General features: G+C 36.4%; 1 protein-coding gene across 1 annotated transcript in view; it reads right to left on the bottom strand.

The window, feature by feature from the left end:
* Positions 1 to 5,070: 5,070 nt before the first annotated feature.
* Positions 5,071 to 24,679, bottom strand: part of LOC110810757 (uncharacterized) — a 30,889-nt gene continuing 11,280 nt past the window's right edge. The window contains exons 6-19 of the mRNA XM_088212937.1: positions 22,925 to 22,990; positions 22,660 to 22,821; positions 21,964 to 22,015; positions 21,554 to 21,838; positions 13,132 to 13,242; positions 11,508 to 11,699; positions 9,969 to 10,244; positions 8,735 to 9,349; positions 7,988 to 8,439; positions 7,827 to 7,887; positions 7,655 to 7,723; positions 6,235 to 6,663; positions 5,975 to 6,155; positions 5,071 to 5,644 (exon numbers count right to left, since the gene is read on the bottom strand). Coding sequence (XP_088069063.1) covers positions 6,571 to 6,663; positions 7,655 to 7,723; positions 7,827 to 7,887; positions 7,988 to 8,439; positions 8,735 to 9,349; positions 9,969 to 10,244; positions 11,508 to 11,699; positions 13,132 to 13,242; positions 21,554 to 21,838; positions 21,964 to 22,015; positions 22,660 to 22,821; positions 22,925 to 22,990 — 2,434 coding nt within the window. The 3' untranslated portion in view covers positions 5,071 to 5,644; positions 5,975 to 6,155; positions 6,235 to 6,570. The remainder of the gene's footprint in view (positions 5,645 to 5,974; positions 6,156 to 6,234; positions 6,664 to 7,654; positions 7,724 to 7,826; positions 7,888 to 7,987; positions 8,440 to 8,734; positions 9,350 to 9,968; positions 10,245 to 11,507; positions 11,700 to 13,131; positions 13,243 to 21,553; positions 21,839 to 21,963; positions 22,016 to 22,659; positions 22,822 to 22,924; positions 22,991 to 24,679) is intronic.

Below are 24,679 nucleotides of genomic sequence, written 5' to 3'. Positions count from 1 at the left end.
GTGTTACAATCCTGATCTAAAAGTGTTAATAATAAGGGGGTGAGATACACTAACTTAATAATAATATCAACACTTTACTATCAATATGGAAAAATTAAAAGTTTGTAAAACTATAAAACAACCAATGAAACTTATTTTTCGATTTAAGTAAATTCATTTAACTTGAAAACATCTATTCCTTACTCACCTTTAAGTTTTCATATACCATTTATGGGGAAAAAAACTAGAATAGCAATATACATCATACATTCTAAAAGACCAATAGTAATCAAACATTACATTTTTACTTATTTACCGGTGCTGCTGGGGGTTCATAGAGATTCCCATTATACGTAGACCAAATATCTATTCTATTAATTAATCGATCGTCCCCATACCCCGTCCAGTAATAGGCGTCAAATATACAACCGCCTCAATACATCGTCCGGTATAAGCATAATCAAAATAACTCTCAACCCTTTTTGGTATGGGACTTTTCAGCCCCATTCGACTGAGAGTAATGTCTATAGTAGGGTTACCTTATGTAGCAAGTTCGTCCATATTTTTCCAAGACACCCGGTAAGCACCTTTAGTTTTCACAACATTGCATACACATATAAGTTTTTATTACTATATAGCCACCAAGTACGTACAAATATCTCATTTCATAATCACAGAAAAATAGAACGATCATTTAATAGACGATATAAATTAAAACTCAATGATTCAAAAGAGCGTAATTAAGATATTTATTTCAAACTAAATTAACGGATAAGGATGAAACCAGTTAAGTAAACAAAATAAACAAGAAAAGCAATTAAAATCAATAAACTAAAACATATGAGGTAACAGTAGGCAATTAAAGCAAAATAACAACAAATAGGCAATACAGATGAGATAAAGACAATTATATATTGACCGGTAATTGGCTCTATCAATGACTTGTACTTAATTAATCAATGAATCTCCAACATTTATAAGTTTCTATTCATTATTTATTTAACTTAATTTAACCGTAATGAAAAAAAGGATAAAAGATTCTTACCATGAATCGCTATTCGAAATACTGCCTTTTTTACTATATTTCCCGACGGTTCCTAATTTTCATATTTATTAAGTTTTTCTGCGAAAACCCAAATATACGTCAAATATCATAGAAATAAGCGAAAAAAGGGGTTAAAATTCTCTCGGGGGCCAGTTTAGGGCTCCGGTGCCATGCTCATGCGCCGATTCCACCGCCTACAGTAGTTCCTTCTCTCGGTCAGGTCGATTTCGATCAATTCTATTCGAAAACCTACGAAATTTAGGGTTATGTGGCCTCTGTTGGTAGAAAAAGAAGAAAAATTAAAACTTACTAGCGGTTTGGGTTTTCCGGTGCGGCGTCTCTGCCATTCTTTCCTCGCGGTCACAGCTTTCCTTCGGTTGCCCTGTACCAAAAACATGTTAGGTAACCAATGGTCAAAAAATGAAAGGAAACGGGAAGAGGATTCTGGCTCACTAGAGGGATTTTTCGATTTAGGGTGCAGCAGCTCGACCGAGCTCCACCCTCCATTTCTGACTTCTCCCTTGGTCTTTCGACATTGATAAGGGTTTAAGGAGGTTTAAAATTGAGAAACAGAGCAAACGGGAAGAAAAAACTCACCTTCCGACGTCGGCGACTGGTTCCAGTGCAATAGCGATAGCGGTCGGTCTTCTTCTCTGGCAATTGGTTCATTTTTCGGTCGCCCCTCTTCTTCTTCTCTGGTGCTCCTTGACGACTAGGGTTTTAGGGGTCTGGGTGGAGAGGTTTAAATACTTTTTCACTTTCAATCTGGGCCATTTGTTCGGGGCTGCATGGCCCAATCTCCATCGTCAGATTTAACTACGAATCAGAGCTGTTTGATTGAAGACACGTGGACCGTTCAATCGTACATTAAGAAGAAACGGATCTGAGTCTTTCATGCACGTGGGAGTGAACCTGGACCCTTGGATCGGTTGACACGTGAATCGCCCACGTGACCTCCCACGTAAAATGCATATCTACGTGTCTGCCACGCAGCGCACGACGACTGACCGTACTGCTGACATGGCCATTTTTTTCTATTTTTGCACTTTTGCCCCAATTTTTAAATTTTCATTTTAAATAAATCATTTCTTATTTCTAATTTGATCATGACTCTCGAAAATTATTTTCAAATGCATACAAAATGCATATTTTTTAAAAAAGTTTATTAAAAAAATTAAAATTAAAAATTTCTAAAATTATTATTAATGTAAATTTAATCATCTCGTGCAACGCCCAATAATTTTTAAAATTATTTATTTATTTATTATTATTAATTTTATTTTTATTTATTTTATTTTAATTTAATTTAATAAAAATAAAAATAATAATAATTGTAAAATTGAGTAAAAATATTATTTGGATTTAATTGAAATTGATTTTGGGAAAAAATGGTGAAAATTTGGATTCTAGGGGTATTTTTGAAAAGAAAATCGAAAACCGGGGGTCAAAACGCAATTTAAAAAATTGTGCCCCGTCAGCAGCCACGTCAGCGGCCCAGTCAGCAGCCCTGGCCAACCAGGACCTGCCGCGTGGCAAGACCACGTCGACCCGGGAACGGGCCACGTGGGTGATCTGCGTGCGCGCGATCGGACGGCCCAGATGCGTCCCCGCGCGCACTGACTACCCAGATTAAGCGTGCGCTCGGACGGCCTAGATGCAAGCGCACGGACGGCCCAGATGCACGTGCACGGACGGCCCAGATTCAATCGCGCACGGATGACCCAGATTTAATCAAAATGGACGGCTGTGATCAAAAGGTAAAAGGGTATAAATAGAACCCCCACACCTGACCACAAAAACCCTAGCCGCCTACCCTAGCCGGAGAAGACGAACCAGACGCCGGAGGAGCTGGCCGCCGCCACCCGCCGCCGCACCGGGGAGTTTTTCGACCGCCGATCGAGGTAAATTTCATACCCCCGGCTCGTTTTTCAATGCTGAGTTTCCTTGTGGCCAAATCGGAGCCAAAATCCAGGCCAAACGGCTGGAAAACACGGCCGAAACCCAGCGGCGCCGCCGCGCCCCTCCTCGATTTTTGCCTCCGATGAGGCCCTTCCCGACCTCCGTTTGATACAATTTTTATATCACCGTGATCACCATTCTTTTCTCTACAGGTTGATCGGAGCCAAATCACCAAAACATGAATCTCACCGGAGAGCCACCGCACCCGAGTGCACCGCCGCCGGTAAGCTTCGATTTTTTCATATTTTTTTGACCCCCGAGGGCCCTAGGGTTGTTTTATCACGGGGACCAATGCAAGTGTGGCCGAATTTGGCCTGAAACGGCCGAAAACAGCCAACCCGAGGCGAATCGCCGCCGCTTGCGGCGGCGCTGTCGCTGGAGCACGGCGGAGCCGCCGTGCCGGAATTGCGATATTGGCCGAAAGGGGCCCTGGGTCTAATTTAGGATTTTTTGGGACATGTGCAGGTACCAGTAGTGCGTTTCAGTTCCCCGGAAAAAATTTTCAGAGAAAATTAGGGACAGCCTTTAGGCGCACTGTAGAGCCGTATTCGGACCCCGAAACAAGTAAGGACCCATCACCCTATTTCCTATCACGGTATTAAAGTTTAATAAATGAGAAAACGGTATTTCATGAATCAATAGATGTGTGAAATTGTTTAAGGTCGCTAATGGAGCCCGGGTCTGGTGTGTTTGTCGGTTAGCTGTTGTTTGGCCTATTTTACAGTTTTAAATGCAGTATGAGGTCTGATGTTTTCATTTCATAGTTTCGTGTGCATATATTACTGTTTTATTGATTATGGGTTGAATGACTGAGAACCCGATGTTGTATGTCGTCTTGTTTGGCATAAATTACTGGTTTGCTTGTTTGTGTGTGTGAATTGATGATGCTGACTAAGGAAAAGGGGAATGAAAGGTTATGTAAATTGATAATTGTATAATGTGGTCAGCCTGACTAGATATCTTGGGAGATGGTGGACGGACCGGGTCCGTAGGGAACCCTACCGGGATTGTGGTCTCTCATACCGGACGAGGTATGGAGACCTTATGTGTTTTGGCACCCATACCGGACGGGGTATGGGGACGGCCCGTTTCACCCTCATGCCGAACGGGGTATTGAGGTTTATAGTTTTGGCGCCCATACCGGACGGGGTATGGGGACGACCCTGGAATCTGATTACAAGTGTTAAGGGTTCACGGGTAGCGGGACCCCTATGGATCCCCATGGATACTAGTAGGCTGGTAAATGAGGAAAAATATGTTGTGTAATGATTGAATTGCAAAAGGCGTGATAAGTATTATGTTATACAGCTCACATGATTTAATGATGATGATAATGTTATTGCTTTCGTATATTGTTTTATGAATTTCACCGAGATATGTGGATAGTAAAGGATTTTATTATTGATAAAAGAATTTGTTGTAAATTATGCTTCATTGATCTTTTTGTGTTTTCTACCCACCTTTACTTCCGTGACGGTGAGATAGTGTGATGTCTTTACTGGGCTGGTGTAACTCATTCTTTATTTAATCATTTCAGATCAATAAGACATTGTTCCCGAGCCCGTTCCGCAGGAAGATGGCGAAGGGTACGCCTGAAGACTCTGTAGTTATATTTATAGCTTTTATTTTTAAGTTTCTCTTTTAATTAGTTTGTTCTGTTATACTTTGAACACGTTTTTAATTTTAGTGTAAGGGATGTTAATCAAATTTTTATTACGCTTCCGCATTTGACCTTTTTAATACACATATTTCATTTTAAAATTTCGGAGTCGTTACATCTCGAGTCTAAATCTCAACTTGGAATGTTACAAATGAAATTAGTATTAACAATATATTTTCAATTTAAATATTTTAATTAAGAAACTACCAGTTAGAAATTATAAAAAAACTAAAGAATTTAAGTTAAAATTAGATTTGTTTTACCCATAAATCAAATGTAAAATGATATTCTAATTTTAATTAAAAATCACGATAAAATGTGAAAATATTTGAATCAAACATAACATAAACATAAAAACACTTCGTAAGTAAAAAATAGCCGACAACACAAGGGCTATAAATTGGATACAAATGAAGCCTAATCCAAGGAGACATCAAAATTGCATTTTTACTCATAATCAATCACTCAAAAAATCATACATGAAGGAGATTTCTCATCAACCATGATACAACAAGATTGGTTATCAAAAAATCGGCCAAAAAAAAAAATAAGGAACAAAATTACATATATTTACAAAGTCCAACAAAACTGATATTGAACTATGTATAAGCTGGGAAGAACAAGGAAAGAAAAAGAAAACAAAACTTAATATACTAGGGAAACTCCGAAAGCTTCCCCTGGAAAGGATTTGATATCTTTATCGGTGGAATTGGAGAGCCTTGTGACCCAATCCAATCTTTTATGGCCTTTAGGTCCTATCCACTAAAAGAACAGGATCCAGCTGCTACCACGGCAATGAACCTCTACTTAGCTAAAAACTAGAGGTTTTTATTACTGTAAAGGATGGCTGTAAAAAAGTAGCCAGTAATAACTTTGCCCTAATGAATACCAAAACACAAAGAACGGCCAAGAGGAAGTCCAATACTATACAAAGGATTCTCTCATATAGTAAGCCCAGAAATGTTGGATGAATGTAATGCACACCATGACGCCAATAATTGCTGGGGAAAAAAGCAAAGAAAAAGTATTTTAGCAACTAAATATAATATAGTAACAAAATTAATCTTCAGGAATCATGGCCTCCTTTCTACCAAAAAATATTATACTAATAACCAAGAAAAAAACCCAATACCATAAATCTTGAGAGCATTAATTTTTCAAATGGGGCAAAAGCCCTTTTAACTAAGGGTTGAGGAAAGATGAACAATCTAACTTATGCATGAAAAAAGGTGCAAAAGGTTCAGAACATACAATCAGTACTAATAACAACTGACAATGAAACAAAAAACAAGTAGCGTTAACCAATTGCAACTGAAAATATGTTCCAATACCTGAAGATATGCTCCCCTGCCTTAAGTTGCACCGTTTGGCAGTAGAAGGAAAAAGTAGATGAATTAATAATCACTCAGTAGCTCCAAAAGATTTTTCCTTGCCATCTTGCACTCTATCTCTAACTTCTAATTTACTCGCTTCCAGATAACAACCTTCAGATGAAGGCAAAACTTGAAAACCCTGAAGGGAGATACAGATACATGTTTAATTTGTCAAAGAAGATACAGAAAATGATATAAAATATGACCTTTCTTAGTACCTCCGGTGCAATAATTGGGTGGCATTGTTGGCTGATCTAGGAGCATAGTGCATAAAGAAATAGGCAGCAAAATCCAGTTTCTTTCTCTTATATCTACAGTCTCTCAATTTTCATTCCATTTTTTCCTTTTTCTGGGCGAGGGAGGGAGCTAACAAACCCAGACTTTTGCCACACTGAGCTAACTTCATTAATCAGATCCCAAACAATATTTTGCAAGCACGAAATCAAGTGTATTCCAAGAACATATTCCTGAAATTTGATCAAGCATCAATAAAGATGAACTTCGGGTTCTGAGAATTGCAGTGTCCCCGGTGGCTGAAGTTAGAAACAGAGTCATCATATCTCCACCCAATTTGTAAGATCATTAGACAAGTGAAGTATGCCACGCATCTGAAGGTAAGGATTCTCCAACAACTTTTCATTGTTACTCTGCACAGCAGGATCATGAAGCAAACATTTCAGTGAAAAAGTAACTCTTTTTTCTGATGAAACTTTGAAAGTGATGGGCTATTAGTCCTCATAAAGATAAAATACTTGTAAGTCTGATGAACTTTTTAGGAAAGAGGCATGCCACAGAGTTGCAACAACATAGATTCATAATAGAATAGAGGAAATATTTATAATGGCGGTTAAGGTGATAAAAATTTCCAACCATCAAAAACTTAATTCTTAACAAGAGCAGTTTGCTATTGCTCATGAAGAGAAAATATGCCTCCATGTCCTATATCATATATTTCGTTCCACTGGGAATGCCAAAAGCAGAAATTCATTTAAAGTCAAGTTGCTATTTCCCCGCATATTTATCAATAATGTGCACATTTATGTTACCAATTAATTCTGAAATGAAGCAGCTTCCACGAGACTGAGCAAACACTTTTATACTCTCATAAATGTGAGGTATGTGGGATCATATAGGAAAAGGAAGGTTGTGTTTTCTTTTCGGGTTTTTTTCCCTTCTTAATCTGTTCTACTTATCCTTTATAATTTTTAATTTCTTTAATTTCTCGCTACTCCATTTATCTAAAAAAAATGTTGCTATTCCAGTTTAGAGTTCTCTTTGTCCCCTCTTTAAGTTTTATTTTCAGTTTTTCTTCACTTCACATTTTCTATTTTATTTTTTATAACATCTCCCTTTTGTTTCTAGTTTTCTATTTCTTCCTTTCTAATTTTCTTATTTGCCTCTCATTTTAATATCGAATTGTTTTTCTATTTCTTCCTTTGCTTAATCTTACTTTTTCTTTCTAATCTTAAAAAATGATATTCACTAACCTTAATTATAGTGCATAAGAATTTAGCATTTCTTTTTATTTAAAAAAATGCACCAGAGTATACATTTTATTGATTAGCAATTGTTCTGATGTGGTGGTTCCGTTTTTGTAATTGTGCAACTTCAAACATACTAAAAGTCTTGGGCTGGTACCTGTTGAGCTTTGAAAACAAGCCTCTGTAGCATGCTTTGGTACTTCTCTGGCTTCTCTGTCATCATTCTCTGTAAAACACGGGCTTCAATGACTAAGCAAACAATTAAGAATGTTCACACAGAACAAACACAAGGTCATATAAAAGATTTTGAGGGAAAGAAGGCTCCTTGCCTTTAGAAGAAAAGCAGAAGAATAATAAGCCACTCTTGAATCTGTATCATCTAAAAGTTCCCTGCCAAAAAAAAAAAAAGAATTCACATTGATGTTTGGCACGCCCATCATAAGGATAACAAGTTGGAGGTCCACTAAGAAGCAAGAGGATATGGAATCACCTAAAGAACTCTTCTCCACCGACTTCAAGGAATGCAGTAGGATCTGCAGTGCATTTACCAATTAGAAGTAATAAAAGGGTAGCTCGAATGTCTGAAGTTGCACCAGGAAGGTTTCCTTTTCCTTTGCTTCCAACAGCAACGCCCAGTGCAATATTGTCAGTTGCAGCACCAGCAAGTTGAATCAATGGCCAATAAAATAAAGCAGCAGGAACACGTGCAACCAACTGCATAGGAACAATGGCCTGTCCACGGAGAAGCAATGCCGCCACTGATGCTGTCTCACATGTTAAACAATTACTAATGCTGGAACTAGATCTGTTATCACTCTCCTCAATGAAATCTTTCCAGCGAGAGCCATTTTGTCGTGAGGCACGCTCAGGAACATTAAATGTATTATTACCACTTGCAGGGGAGACTTTTAGGCATAATTGAGATAATAGGATGTCACACATCTGTTTGGAACGACCAAAGAATATAAGATGGTAAAACCTGTTACAAGTCTGTCCAATGCTTATAAACAGATATATTTCTATTTTGCAATTTATCATGCATTTAATATTTTCAGTGAATATAATATAGCAAATAAAGAAAGATATACTCCAAATGGATCCAGAGAATGGTGGTGTAGGACCTAAGCTTTAACATGTTTCCATCATGATAAATCTTCATTCTCAAACATTGATCAGATCTTTCAAGTTTTATCACTTAGGTTTAGAATGATATGGAACAAATCCTTGAACAACATACCTTTAAAATATTGATACGATTTGTTTCGTTTATTTGAGCCACCAAAGACAAAGCACTGCTCATAATATCTATCAGTGCATTTGCTTTTTCAAGCCGTCTATCTACATGTTCATGGCCAAGATCACTGCTCGACTGTTGGGTTTCATTCTCATCTAATAAAAATTTACATTGCATGAGAAGCCTCTCCAGAATGAATAGAAAACCCCATCTGATCTGGTTACTCTTTGATTTTAAAAGCCCACACAGAAGCCAAAGAGACAGAGGCACATCTGAAGCAACTGATAAATCAACCACCCCAGCATTGGCAATTTTAAGCTGCAGATTTTTTATATTTGACCATACACTTGCATCCCGTTGTTCACTAATCTCAGCGATAAGTAGGTCACCCAACCAGATATACCCATTTTGACGGTAAGTGATTCTTTCGGAATGAAGAAGGGAATGTAAAGTCGCCCATGCTAGCTTCGTTTGCATGCTAACATCATTTCTCAAAACTTGAACATTCTCTATGGACTTGTAGGATTTTGTTATCTGTTTCAGATGCAAGAACTCTTTGTCCAAATGTGTAAATGAACTTATTATTGCATCAAATTTCTCTGTTATATTCTCCAAAAGCTGCAAATAAAATGATCAAAATATCAGAATTAATTTAAAAACCAATTACCTATAAAGAATTAGACCAAATTGTTAAATGATATATTTAATCGTAAAGCAACAAGATGAAAAGGTAGGTGACAGAGCTGGAAGAAAGGTCTCTCTCTTTGCCTATCCCCAATACTATCCTCCCTCCCAAAAAAGGACTAAACTTCCAAGAGAAGGATATAGTTGGAAACATAAGTAGAATATATTAAAACATACACTGGAACACCTTGACCAAAATACAAGGAAGGCAACAATTTGGCAAATCTCACGCCCAGTCATTCTCTTCAGATTTTAGCATCTCATGATAAACTATATATTTGGACCAAGATTTGGATGCCTACATGAACCTCTGTTTCAGATTTCAGTCTGCCCCAATTATATGTTCACTGACAAATATTAGAGCCTCTACAATATGAATATCCAGATTTGGGATATACATTTACTTCTTATGACTACAATATATAATCATAATGCAGTGAATATGGAAGCACCAGAAGCACTTACGTGCCAACACATAGTGGCATGCAAAAACATAACAGGCAGAGAGAGAGAGAGCGAGAGACAACATATGATATGAGATTTCAGACCCTACCATCTTTAGCCGTTCACTGTTAGGAAACCTAGACAATGCTGTTAAAATTGATCTTCGCAAGAGTTCTCCAATGCCTTCAACCCCAAGCTTAACAGAAATGTAAAAAGCTTCAGGTGCATCAGCAAGGGCAAGCAGAACAGCAAGAGGTTGAATCTCATCATCACTATATTCAGAAACGCCGGCAGCTATGCATGTTTCATTTATTTGATGCAAAACATAGTCAAAAAGCACCAAATACATGTTTCTTCTTTCTTCTCTTGATGTTGCTAGGGAATACTGCATTGTTAAAAAGCACCAAATATAGACCATAAGGTCATTTTTAAATGGATTTAGATCCACCCCCAGAGCAAATATGCATATAAGACGGAAATTCCATGAAATCACTGGTTTAGCATAGTGAAATTGGAAAGATAGGAAAATAAAAAAGTATAAAAATAAAATAAACCTGGTCCACAACCACAGGAATTAGCAAGAACCAAACTTACAAGGTTGTCGCAATCATAATTACAAGATTGTTAGGCCCTTAATAAATGAGATGAAATCAATAATTTTTTATTTATAAGCAATCTGCCAAATAATAATGAATCACACATGTATTTATAAGGTGGTTGTCATGAATTTATAAGGTGCTTGTGCAGCAAAGCAATAAATATTAGTTCTGGACTCAAGGAGTCTCTAATTGCTTGAATCCGAATTATATTACACAATAAGACTTATAACTAAATAAGAAATACAAGTCCTAAATAATAAGCCTAGAATAATGCTAAGTAACCAAAATAATATACAAAGATAATAATTAAATAAATATCTTATGGTATTAAAACATGTCCATTGTAAGACGTTCCTACTCTGCATTACTCATATTCTGTGGTATGTATGTAAATATAGCAGTTCAAACATTCTGAAAATTCATTATGCTAGATCCTCAATTAAGAACGTAGGAAATTACATCAAGGAAAATTATAAATCTGATCGACAAACTACACACATTAACCATCAAGGTCCAAAGACAGAATAAGAACATATTTGTTAAAAAAATAATAGACATATATTCTCAGTCTTATTGTCATCAATCTCCCATAATAATTGTTTTAAGGGCTTGATAATTCATGTCACAGATTAATTATACACACTCCTTGTTAAAAATGAAGTAAATGTTCTTTATTATAACATATAATTATTTCTAAGCATTATGGTCAATTAGAAAAAAATTATTGAAGGAGGTTAAGCTTGTATTCCATGTTTATTTCTTTGTCTCTTATTATGCTTCCCTTACATTGGCCCTTGAGATATGTACATGCACAGAGAAAATAGATTAGTGTTAATTTGGGTGTTTTCGTGCAAACTGTCCATATGATTTTATTCTTTTCTTAAACTTCAGATGATATTGTTTAAGACCATGAAATGATGATCTAAAAGGAAAGGATGATAAATAAGAGTTCTTTTATGTCTACTTCCTTACTGTGAAGAAAATTCTGAAAATTAGAATAATTTAATTCTTATTCTAATCTCTACCATGATTTAATTAACTTGCATTACCTCAAGGAAAATAAAGTCAACTCCGCCAATCAGATCAACCTGGTCTATAAGAAAAAGTGAGCTACTTGAAGCAGCTTTGGCAGTTTCATCTGGGACTTCGTAAAACATGTTTGTCAGCATGCAAACCAGCTTGCAATGAACAACTTCTGCCCAAGAATTCTTCCTGCTAGCTACTAGAAGTTCCCTGATAACCTGGAGATGAATATAGTGAAAAAAGCACCAAAACCAATATATGGTATTTACAGGCAAAGTGAACAACGATAATAAGAACAAAGAAAAATGACAGATCATGTAGGACAAAAGAGGTTAATACTTGGGTAAGAGAAGCCAAAATTTTGTCCATGAATTTTTTTAATAGAAAGAAAAATGAAAAAAAAAATTATTAGCAATAAGAAAGGATTTATAATAGTAGGGGATGTCCATGAAATTTCACTAAGAGAAAATCTACAATTCTCAAACGTAAATGAAAATTAAACCACAAGGGTATAGCATTAGAAGTCCTATATATATGGTTTACACAGATATGAGTCCTGGTGGTCACTATGAAAGGCACAAAAGTGGAAAATGAAACGAGATTGCAATTACTCTAGCTTTTGTTTCCAATTACCTAATTTCTCAGAAATTAAACAAGATCATATCCCTTTCCCAACCAGTCTTTTTATTACTTGATCTTATGGAGATCTTTTATGAATGCTACTCGTATAAGCATCATCAATGGGAACAAACATGAGGCTAAACAAGTCTACCTATCTAAGAGGAGAGAAAAATAAAGCATTGGGGTTCACAAGAAAAATGGACTCACCCTTATATCAAGGATCATTTAATCAGTTTGTCCTGATCATTTCCAGTTACATCAGTTTCTCGCCAACCAGAACAAATCACATCTCTTTAAACTATTTTTGGCTTTTGATAAAAATGAAATCAAAAGATGAAAATAGATGCTTTTAGGAAATAGTTGGTGTTGTACGGGTGAATAATATTTTCAATAAGTATATTTACTTAATTTATATTTCATTTGTTAATAAATTTAACATTTTAAAATAAAAACATAATAGTAATTCATTATGAATAATATTACATTTATTATAAATTATTAAACAGTATTTATTTTTAAAATAAATAATAATAACTTAAAAACAATATTTATGTCGAATAATTTTTTTTTTTTGAAATAAATGTTGAATAAAATTAATTAATCAATTAAAATAAAATAACTATTTTAGAGTAATATATATTATTAGAATATGTTTTAGAAAGAATGATATCACTCAAATAATAATTATTATTAATTTCTATTGTTATGTAATTTTTTATCATTCAATATTCGTTATTAATTCTAAAGCATAATTAATTAAATACAATATCTCAATTTATATTGAAGTGAGTTTTTACAGTAAGTTCCAAAAATTATGTTGCATTTCAATTTAAAACTGTTTTTACTGAATATTATTTAGAAAGCATTTCTAGAGCTCACAGCATAAGCATCAGTTGCATCAAATGAACAATAAACAGTAAAGATAAGGGTATAGTACATGTTACGAGTAACATCATCAATGTGAACGATTCTACCAATGTAAGGGAAGAGAAAAGTAAAACTTAGGCTTTGAAAGAAAATTCAACTCACCCTTATATCAAGACCTTTTAATCTGTTCCTCCAAATCTTGCCTCTATCGCAGACAAAATAAAGTAAACAGCTTAGAGCAGATGCCCAAACAGACTCTTCTGTTTCTTCAGCCTAAGACAGAAACATTAAGGGCATTTAGATGCTAAATATCAAAAGAAAAAGTAGATTGTTACTGATCACTTTTGAAATTTAACATTTCTGATAAGAAACTACTTTCCACTTCCAACTTCCATATAACAAAACAACAAATATACATTGTGTTTAAAGAAAGCACGAATTAAAGGCAGTCTTTAACTATCATAACTGTACAATTTTCAGGAGACAGATGTACAGTGCTTCTAAATGAAAGGGAAAGAGTTGTCCTCAGGCCTTTGCAATTCATTTTGGTTTTTACAAGGAGAATCTAATGCGTGTAGGTATCTACATGAGAGGCCTGGGGAAATGACCATATCAATGATAAAATTCAATGCTTTCATAGAAGACCATGAATTGAGAGACCTACCCCTGGCAAATAGCTAATTTCCTTGGTCAATTGACAGACAAGGGATGGTTTCCTCACACTTAGACAGTTTTCTAATCTCTCCATACTGGGAGGATAGCTTCCCTGACCAAATATAGGAAATTCTCCCACAGCCTGCATCGAATCACTTTCCCATTGTGCTTGAGTCCCAGCGGATTAAATAAGGTCCTACCTCTTTCTGATTTGAGAATCTCTGGTTACAGCATTTGGAGTTTGGGTCAAGAGCGATGGAATGGTGGCGAGAAGGTAATAAAGGTGGGTGGGAAGAACAAATATATGAGGAGACTAAAGAATCTGAAAGAGAAAGCGAAATCATGGGATGAGGAGGCATTTGGGAATATGTGCTTGAGAAAAGCAGGTATTCTCGAGGAAATGAAGGTCCTAGACAAACTAGTAGCGGAGACCACCATATCCTAAAGCCAAAAGGAAAGACTAAGAAACTTGAAAAATGATTTAGATGACTTATTGTTGAAAGAAGAGAGAAGTTGGAGACATAAAGCAAAATTTAAATGGGTGAAGGAGGGAGTTGCGAATATGTGACCCTACCACAGCGTGGTCAATGGACACAGAAGGAAGAACTTGATAAAACATTTGGAGCTTGATAACGGGATAGAGGAAAAAAGAGTTGATGCTATAGGACAAGAGATAACTCACTATTTTCCAAAACTACACACCTAAGAGGTGGAACATAAGCCTTTGTTAGAGGGCATTGAATGGACACCTATTGTAGAGATAAAACAGATTGGCTAGAAAGACCATTTGTTGAGGAGGAAATAAGGCAGGTTGTTGGAGAGTTAGAGAGTAATAAAGCGCCAGAACAAATGGTTTTTCAAATAGAGTCCTTTAAAAGTTGTTGGGAAACAGTAAAAACTGATTTGTTTTAAGTGCTTGAGGAATTCTTTTTAAATGCTTCTATAGACAAGAGCATTAATGCCCCCTTTACCTCTTTAGTCCTTAAAAAAGGATAAGTCTATGAAGATTGCTTACTATCCCCCAATAAGTTTATTACAAAGGTCTACAAGATAATCACTAAGGTATTTTCATTAAGGCTTGGTGATGTTTTCGACGATACAATTTCACCAAACTAGAGTGCCTTTGTGGAAGTAGACAAATCCTTGATCCTTCCTTAGTGACTAATGAAGTGGTGGATTTTATACATAGGTCTTAGAAGAACGGGTTAGTTCTTAAATTCGTCTTCGAAAAGACCGATGACACGGTTCACTGAAAATTTATAGGTGGACATGTTGAACGTAAAGGGTTTGGGTCAAGATGGAGAAGGTGGATTCAAGGTTGCCTAGCATCAGTCTCTTTCTCGGTACTTTAAATAGTAAGGCCCAAGATTGGTTCCATGCATTGAGATGTTGAGGCAAGGGACCCATATCTCCATTTCTCTTCACCCTAGCGATTGGTATATTACGTAGGATGTTGATTAGAGCAACTGAGAGAGACCGAGTAAGTGAATCAGTGGTACGGAACTAGACGTGGAGATTTCATCTTTATAATTGGCAATAACACTATTCTGCTTTTGCAATAGCAGAAATCTATTTGAAAAACCGGTTTTTCTCCCATAATTGCTTTTCTGCTTAGGAAGTCAGTACAAAGAAGATTCTAACTTTAGATAACTTGATGACGAGAAAAAGTTATGGGTAACAGGTGTTTCCTATGCAAGTGTGACGCCGAGAGTTGCAACCACATTCTTCTATGGTGTCATTTCGCTTCTAAACTTTGGTCTATGGTCTTTAATTTGATTGTTCTTAATTGGATAATGGCTGGATCCGTTCACGATGAACTCTTGGCTTGAGATGGTTTAAACTCGAGCAATCATATCAATCACCTTATTCCCCTTACTATATTTTGGATTATTTGGAAAGAAAGAAATAATAGATCTTTTGACGATAATGAAGATACTTTTGTAAATATTAAGGATAGATGGTTACATTGTTTTGACTCCATTCTTTTGGGTCGTAACTTATTTTTTGATGATATTGGAACTGTTATCGATATTCTGTTAGATATTTAATACTTTGTACATGGGTAGTACCCCCTTGGTGCCCTTTTTTAATACATCTACTAACTTTTATATAAAGAAATACTATTCTGATTTTGCAAGACGATGATAGGTCAATTAGGTACGAGATTACTCTTATTTAAGTATTTGAGCATATCTAAAGGTTGAAGATTAACTTCAAGAAGAGTAGTCTTACTGGTAGTTTTTTTTTCTTGAAATATCAAGTGTAAAGTATATTATTAATGATAGCACCAAGGAGGTGCCAAACTCATTTATAAGAAATTTACATATCTATCAAAGAACCAATAAAGTCTCCTAACTCTTTCATCAAGTAAGGAAAATGACTACTCTAGGTAGAAGAACGTTGTGGACTGAAAGAAAGAAGAGGGTTGCGAAGCTTGGGCTGTCACTGAGCTTTAACAAGCGTGGGTTCTACTATTTTCAGGGTCGAGTTCACGTAAAACAAAGAGTCAGTGTTGTCCAACGATCCGACCCCCATAGGAAAATCCTAGCAGTTGTAGCAAGTAGAGACGAATGGTATAGTGAAAAGCCGACGATAAACCAAAGGAGAAGAAGGTTCCCAACGCAACGGCGTGAGTAAGCAGACTATCAACAAAGGGAAGGAAGCTGATTTTGATGCCGAAGGTCGGAAACAGGAGGTTATAAAAGGCCAAAGGTCGATGAAGGCCGATGATGATGAGCCAATTGTTGAAGGTCGAAAATGGAAAAAGGTAGACGAAGGGGTTTTTTCTGAAGCCAAGACCAAAAGAGAAGAGCATAACGCAAGTCTAAGTTTGGTTAGGGACCCGAAATAGCCTGAATATGGTTCCGGTGTTAGAGGTGGAGGATGATGATGACACAAGCAGTAGTAGGTTACTGGTTCTACAGGATGGTGAAGAACCTGTGGAGGAGGCAAGTGGTGAGCAAATAGGTGATGTGAGGGTTGAGGAGAATTCCCGATAGGTGCTGAAGAATGTCCAGCGGTTGTGTGGATTGGTGGGGGTATCTTTTGATGGGTTGGAATGAAAAGAGAAGAGAAGATGAGAAAGAAAGAGAGGAGAGACTGAAAGCTTGAGCAAAGGGGGGTTGAGGGATCAAGAGAGTTGAGAAGGCTGATCACCACTGTAAATTACGACGTTTGGAGGAAGGTAGATAGGAGGAGGAGTGGGTGTCGGCAAACTCTTTAAATGATGTTTGGTCAAATCATATCATGAAATATGCAGGGTATTAACAATCATAAAAAGAGACAAGTTATCAAGGGATGCATGAGCAAATGGAAACCGGATGTTGTCTGCTTACAGGAAACCAAAAATGAGATCACTATCTGAGGGGATTGTTCGTAGCCTTTGGAATTTTAAGGATATGGGGTGGAGAAAATTGCTGGCATGTGGTACTTCAGGTGACATTCTCATATTATGGAAGGAGAATTTGTTTGAGTGTGTAGAGATATTAGTGAGAGAGTGTACTATTTCATGTCTTTTTAAAGACTGTAGTAGTGGTATTAGATGAATGTTCATTGGGGTTTACAATAGAGCTTATTATGGGAGGATATAGAAGCTTGCAAAATCAAGTGGAAGCGGTCATGGGTGGTCGATGGTAATTTCAATATGGCACTTTATAGAAGCAAGAGATTAGGGAATCATTTTTCTCGAAGTTGTGTTGATGAAATCAAGGATATCTTGGATCGGGTTGAGTTAATGGACTTATCATTGATGGGTGGTAAATGGGCATAGTCCAGTTAGTTGGTCAACCAACATGTTCTAGAATTGATAGATTTTTAATCTCGGTGTCTTGTCAAACCCAAATGGAGAACATGTGTAAAAAATATACAAAGAACTATTTCTAACCAATTTACCTATATACTTGTTGTCATAAGGTATTAGGTGGGGTCCAAGCCTATTTAGATTCGAAGACAAATAGTTGAAAGTTGATAATTTCCAGAAAAAGGTTAAGGAGTAATGGGTAGCCACATACCTAGATGGCAAGACAAGCTATAGGGTTGCACAGAGATTAAAATATCTTAAATCGGAGATTAAGAAATAATGCCAGGAGGGCAGGTCTGATGTGAAAGAGAGATGAAGCCACTATTTGATGAGATTGAGGTGCTCGACATAAAGGAAGGGGATGGGATCGCGACAACTGAAGACATAGTCCAGAGAGAGTCTTTAAAGTTCGAAGTTGCCACCAGAATTCAAATAGAGGAGATCTCTTAGAGACAAAAGTTGAAAGCTCAGTGGATTATAGAGGAGAACTAAAACACAAAATTCTTCCATTGTATGGTCAACCATCACAGAAGAAATAATTATGTGGAGTCGATGGAGATTGATGATGCAGCGGTGGTGGTAATGAACAGTTAAGGAATGAGGTTAAGGGTTACCTCTGTGGATTATAAAAGGAAGAGTTGGATTGGAGACCAAAATTGGATTACATTAATTCACAATCCTAGATGAATCTAGTAGGCTTGCATTAGAGAGAGAGAGTTCTCGGAAGAGAAGACCTTTAAGTGTCTTATGTTGTGTAAAAGAAACAAGGGATTTGGACCGAAGGAATTTAATATGGGTTTCCTTCAGGAGTTTTGTCACTTGATGAAGAAGGATATCATTGATATGTTCCAAGAATTGCCCGAAGCGGGATCTTTTATAAAATCTCTTAACTCTTCTTTCTCGATGCTCATCACAGAGATTGGTGGGACTCACAATATTAAAGACTTTAGACTCATGAGCCTAGTTGATTGTATTATAAACTAATTGCTAAGGTCCTTGTGAGGAAAATGGCAAATATCATGTATCATGGATAAGGTGATTGGGAAATGTCATAAGGATATATAGGAAGAGGGAATGAGTGTTATACAAGCTTGATATGAAAAAAGCCTACGATCATGTGAGTTGGGATTTTGTGAATTATATGCTCATGAGGATGGACTTCAGGGAGAAATGGCAAAACTAGGTCATTTCGTGTATTACTACTACATCATTTGCAGTTATTGTTACAAGAGGATCATCATCTTTTTTCCAAAACCTTTATCACCCCTGCTCTTCATTCAGGGTATAGAAGCTCTAAATAGAATAACAATAAGGGCCAAGGAATGTAATTTATTCAAAGGTTTGAAAGTGGGCATGGGGAATCAAGCTTAGGAGATTACACTTAGATTTTTGGCTGATGATGCTATGCTATTCTGTGAATCATCAAGAAGAGTTTTGTTAAATATAATATATCCTTTAATGGGTTTTCAAGCAGTCCAAGGGCTCAGTATTAATTTTGCTAAATCATAAATGGTAAGAATGGGGCTTGCAAGAGACTCGGAGGATTTGGCAAGGGCTTTGGTTATAGACTTGTAAGTTTACCTATCAAATATTAGGGATTATCACTTGGTGCTAATTTTAAAGAAGCGATGACTTGGGAACCGTTGGTGGGTAGCTTTGAACAGAGTTGGCAGGATGGAAGAGAGCCCTCCTCTCTAAAGGGTAGAGGCTTACACTCATTAAGAGTACATCAGGCAACCTTCCTATTTACTACATGTCGCTATTAACCATTCTGATGAGTGTGGTTAAAAGCTATAAGTCATTCAAAGTAGTTTTCTTTGGGGGGGATACAGAGGGTAGAAAGAGATATTATTTGGTGGCATGAAGTGAACTCAAAAAACCATTATTTCTTGGTGGTTTGGGCTTGTGGTCTTTGGTGGAGATGAACGAGGCTTTGCGAGTAAATGGTTGTGGAGGTTTCTGACAGAAAAAGATGTCTTTTGGAGAAGAGCAATATCCCCAAATTTATACTATTGCTCAACAAAAAGAGATAAAGATCAACAACTCTTTTGTGGTAAGTTGATGGGGAGGAGAAGGAATGGCAAGTCTCTGTGTTGAGAAATCTGAATGACTGGAAGATTGGTGAATATGAGAATCTGTTGAACACTCTCTCCCGTGTGACTTTGGATGGGAGCAATGAAAATACCCTATTGCATCTCACAACGAATGGGTCATTTACATCAAGTCTTTCTATAAGCAATTGTTCAAATATGAAGATAATTGTTTTACTTTCCCCTTCAGACAGATCTGAAAGGCAAAAACTCCACCTCGTGTATCGTTTTTAGCATGGGACACAAATAGGGAGTATGTTTTGACCATTGATAAGTTAAGGAGATGGAATAAAATAATGGTGAATGCTTTTTATCTCTGTAAGAGGGTAGAAGAGACTTATAACCATGTTCTGCTTTGATCTCCTATAGTTTCCATGAACAATGGTTTATGGCATGTTAGGTATTAGTTGGGTGAGAGATGAAATTTGGGTGTGGAAAGGCATGAGAGGAAGGAGGAAACGAGTGAACTTACTACCGCTTACCATTTTTTGGGTTGTGTAGTAGGATAAGAACAAAAGGGTTTTTGATGGTGTTGATGATCTGGACGGTTTTGATCACTTAAAAATAGATGGTTCACTTTTTTCTTTTTTGAATAAAAAGTGTAAAATGTGTATTAACGAGGTACTAAAAAAGGGATATCAACCAATGTACAAAAATTTACAATATGGTTAGAGTATCAATGATATTCCCAAAATTCTCATTTCTGATAATGTCATGACCTAACAAACTGGTCTCAAAATAGTTTATCCATCTATTTTTTAATTTATATAATCTTACTTTTTTACTCTCCAAAACCTTAACATTTCTTTCTTTCCAAAGGACCCAAAAAATGGTCAATGGAATCAGATTGTCAATAAACCCTTTGTTTTTTATTATTGAGTCATCTTCTTTATTAAATGGAGAATTTAGAAAATTTTCTTGACGCTTTAATTGACTTATAAATTTTAGTACATAGGTAGGCACCCCCTTGGTGCCGATATCAACATATACCTTACACTTTATATTTAAAAAATAATAATTCTCATTCAGGGAAATTGACTCCAATGTATTCAAAAGAGCTTCATATTCACCAATTTTCCAATTGTTGAGGTTCCGCGAGACCTCCGTGAAACATCTTGTATTGACCGAATAGGGTGCATCCTTAGAAGCCTAAGGTTTGAAAACCACATTTGAACAACTCCCCCCTGCTAAAGACCTTGACAACTTAATGATTTCCCAAAAGCCTCTAGAGCACAATGCTCCAACACGTCATGGTCCAGGCTCTAAGTCTAGTCATAGGACCTGCTAGTGTGAAATTTTGAAGCAAGTGAGATACTTGCTTCTTGGTTTCCCGGCTTACGGCTTGTTTAAGAAAACCTCTAAGCTTTAAGAGAGAAACTTTTTGAATTAATAGTTGATGATTTTATTCATAATAATATGCACATTTATGGGAAAACAAATTGAATGAAACCCTATTATAATTCTAGAAATCATAATCCTAGTTTTTTATTAAAATTCTCAATCTAAATCTAATTATAATTCTAGGAATCATAGTGCTAGCTTTAACTTCCTATTCTATATATAAATCTAAATACGTAATAGAAATTTCTAAAGAATTCTAACTCTCATTAGTTCCTTTAAAAAACCAACTTTCAACTCAATATAGACTCAAACTCCTCTTTGCTTCTTTCATGGGTCCCACGTTTATATGTCTTTCCAGCAAATTTATCTTAAAGAATCGGCTGTAAGGCCTTTTGTGCAATGTAAGAGATTTTCTTGTGGAATAAATGAAGTAGAATCTACTCTAAGAGAAAAGCTTCTTAAATGATACTGATACCTATCTGTCTATCTTGTCAGAATACCAAACAGAAAAGTTTGTACTTGTTTATCTACTTGCCTATCGAAATCTAAAGCATTATACAAACATATTGCACAATTTAGAACCTATGGTGTCGTTCAAGTAGTATATAAACTTCCAGTATGAACAAGGAGAAAAATTATGCAACGCATAGGGAAGCTACTTAAGAGATGCAATGGAAGGAAGGCTGTTGATAAAGTGTACCTGAACAAGGAGGAGTAATATTTCATATAAAATGTTCAAAATCCAAGACTCAAACTTATCAATAGCAGCAGAAGCACCCAGAACTTTAACCAAATTTGTTTTCCTTTTCCCTTGTGTTATGAGCTGATCTTCATTCTCAAAAAACGATTCTGAGACATACCCTTCTTCAATGGTGGAAGTATCATCAGTTATCATTGGCTCTAACAAGTGAGCATGGACCCCAAGATTCAAAATTAAATCAAAGGCACGTATCCTACAAGCTGGTTTTGGAGAAGTAAGCATTTCCTGAAAGATGATTGCCATAAATTAAACACAATATATGAGAAGAGCTTTCTACATGTCTCTTTTCTCGGATAAAAAGCCTCTTACATGTTATCATAATCAAAAAAAGTACACAAAAGGGAAAGCACCTCAAGCATAGAAAGTGTGAGAGGAGCAGCAGTCCCAGAATCCAAGACATACCTACAATAAAAGTTTCCAAAACATTCCAATATGTTAATTTATCAGCCAATATAAAAGTGGGCAAAAGGAAAAGCAAACAAATGGCGTGATGCCACAGAAGAGTTTTCCTGGAACAGAATATAGAGTTGAGACATCTACAAGATAATACATTAGAAAGATGTTAAACAAAATGTATACACCCCATATCTACTGTTAATGGTAAGTCAAGATGCAAGTGCAAAGCTAAATAAATCCAAGTGACAATAAATTATATACATCTTCGGTAAAAAAGATGGTGAATACTCAAGCACGACAATCATTACAACGGAAGGGAGTATCTGAGGAAACAAGCATCCACTGTATGTGGATGATGTTTTAAGACCATTGTACGTAGATGGTTATGCCCTGGTGGAAGATGTTAAAGTATCTATGAAATAGCAGAAAAATGGTGAAAGTTGCAAGACTGCTATGCCTTCAGACCTTTGTGTTTGGAGGGTGTTCACACATTTTTTGCATACATACAGCTCCTATATGTAAAATTACAAGAAACCAAGTACTTGTATGAACTCATGTGTGCCTCTAAATGCCAAGGGATAGGAAGCAGCAAGTTAAAAGACATGAGATACAACAATGGACTGAAATTATAGAATCAAGTAGCTACATACATGTCAATAACAAGCTTAATAAGGACGCTCACAGCCACATCAACTGATGGCTTTCGAGATGATACGGTCATGACATTAGCATTTGGAAAATATGTCTCGGAGCAAACTGCAGCAATAACTTCACAGACCTCAGCAGGATTCAAGCGTAAAGGCTGCTGTTCACTGATTAACATAAAAAAAAATTTAGAAGAAAGCAAAAGAATAATTTGCAAAAATTACTTAAATTTCTTCAACTAAAAAGATGAAAGATTCTCAGTTTTTTTACCTATAGTGACGATATTGGAAGAGCGGTCGAGGACGAGGACGAAAAGTACTTACAGGGGAATCTTCCCTGCAAAAGATGCAAAATAATCACCACCTGTAGCAATCAACTAAACTTTTTTGAAACAAAGATAAGCTTCAAGACATTGTGAAATTTGTAATATCTAATTAAGAAATCTCCATAATTTTATATTTTTCCAAGAGAAAAAAGAAGTATTAGAGAGACAAAAAGATCACATCAGAAGACTGGCAGTCTTCCAAGAGAACGAAAAAAAGAAGAAAGAACGAGGCAACAAAGGAACTTAACAAAAAACAGCCAGCTAAAAACAGGTAAAGATATATCCTTATAGAGCACCTCAGCCAACAAGCATGGAGAAAAACATCCTATCCAAAAGAAACAAAAAAGGGAAGAATTATCCTTAAATTTCCTTGCATTTGTTTCCAACAACACCCAGAGCCACAAAGTTTCAAAATTGCCTCCTAACGCAAAGCGCTGAAAGCCAAGATCAAAAAATGGACCAAGGAAGTTGATCTCAAGGAGGGAATGAAACATTAATGAGATCATGGTGGAGCTTAACATGCTTGACAAACTTGAGGGTGCTACAGGTCTTAATTTGGATGAGAAATCTAGGAGAAATTAGCTGAGGGTTGACCTGGCCAACAAGCTTCATATGGAAGCAATATCCTGGAAGCAAAAATCCAGGGAAAAATGGTTTAAAGAAGGGGATAAGAACACCAAGTTTTTCCATTCTCTTGCTAACCATAGAAGAAGAATCAATTATGTGGAGAAGCTGCACATAGATGGAAAAAACATCACTGGGAATGAAGCTTTGAGAGAAGCAGCAAAGGATTTCTACGAGAATCTTTAGAAGGAGGACTACTTTTTGCAATGCCCTAAACTAGATAACCTGCCATTTGAGGTTCTGCATGATCACAGCAGAGAGATTTCAAAAGCTAACTTCACAGAGGATGAAATTTTGGAAAGTTTGAGGGATTGTAATGGTGACAAAGCACCGGGCCCAGATGGTTGTAACCTGAAATTCCTGCAAATGTTTTGGCCACTCATAAAAGAGGATGTTTTAGACCTTTTCAACGATTTCCATAGGTTAGAGTCCTTTGTCAAATCTCTTAACTCCACTTTCATTGTTCTTATTCCTAAAATGGTTGGTGCAAAAAACATCAAGAACGTCAAACCAATCAGCCTGGTGAGTAGTTTTTACAAACTTATTTCTAAGGTCCTTGCTAATAGATTGTCTAAAGTGCTTCATTTAATCATCAATGACAGCCAACATGCATTTGTTAAGAATAGACAATCACAGACGCTTTCACAATTGCCAATGAGGTGGCCGATGAGCTGGTAACAAAGAAAAAAGAGCAGGTGCTTTGCAAATTAGATATGGAGAAAGCCTTGATCATGTTAGTTGGAATGTTGTTGACTACATGCTTGAAAGAAATGATTTGGGTTAAAGTGGAGGAAATGGATTAAAATGTGTATTACCACCACCAGTTTTGCGGTCAGGGTGAACGGCAGTCCTTCATCCTTCTTTCAAACATCAAGGGGTTTACATCAAAGCAATCGGCTCTCTCCTTTCCTCTTTGTTATTGTAATGGAGGCTCTTACCAGACTTTTGAAGAAGGCTTGCAACCTGAAACTAGTTGAAGGGGTGAAATTGGGCAAAAAAACAAACCAAATTGAAGTCACGGATCTCTTCTTTGCAGATGACTCACTGATTTTCTACAAGCCGAATGTTGATTACAT

This window comes from Carica papaya, chromosome 2 (genome assembly GCF_054855325.1).
Source record: "Carica papaya isolate Zhongbai chromosome 2, ASM5485532v1, whole genome shotgun sequence".
NCBI lineage: Eukaryota > Viridiplantae > Streptophyta > Magnoliopsida > Brassicales > Caricaceae > Carica > Carica papaya.
Note: the sequence above shows the minus strand (reverse complement) of the source record. Positions and strands in the feature narration are given on the sequence as shown.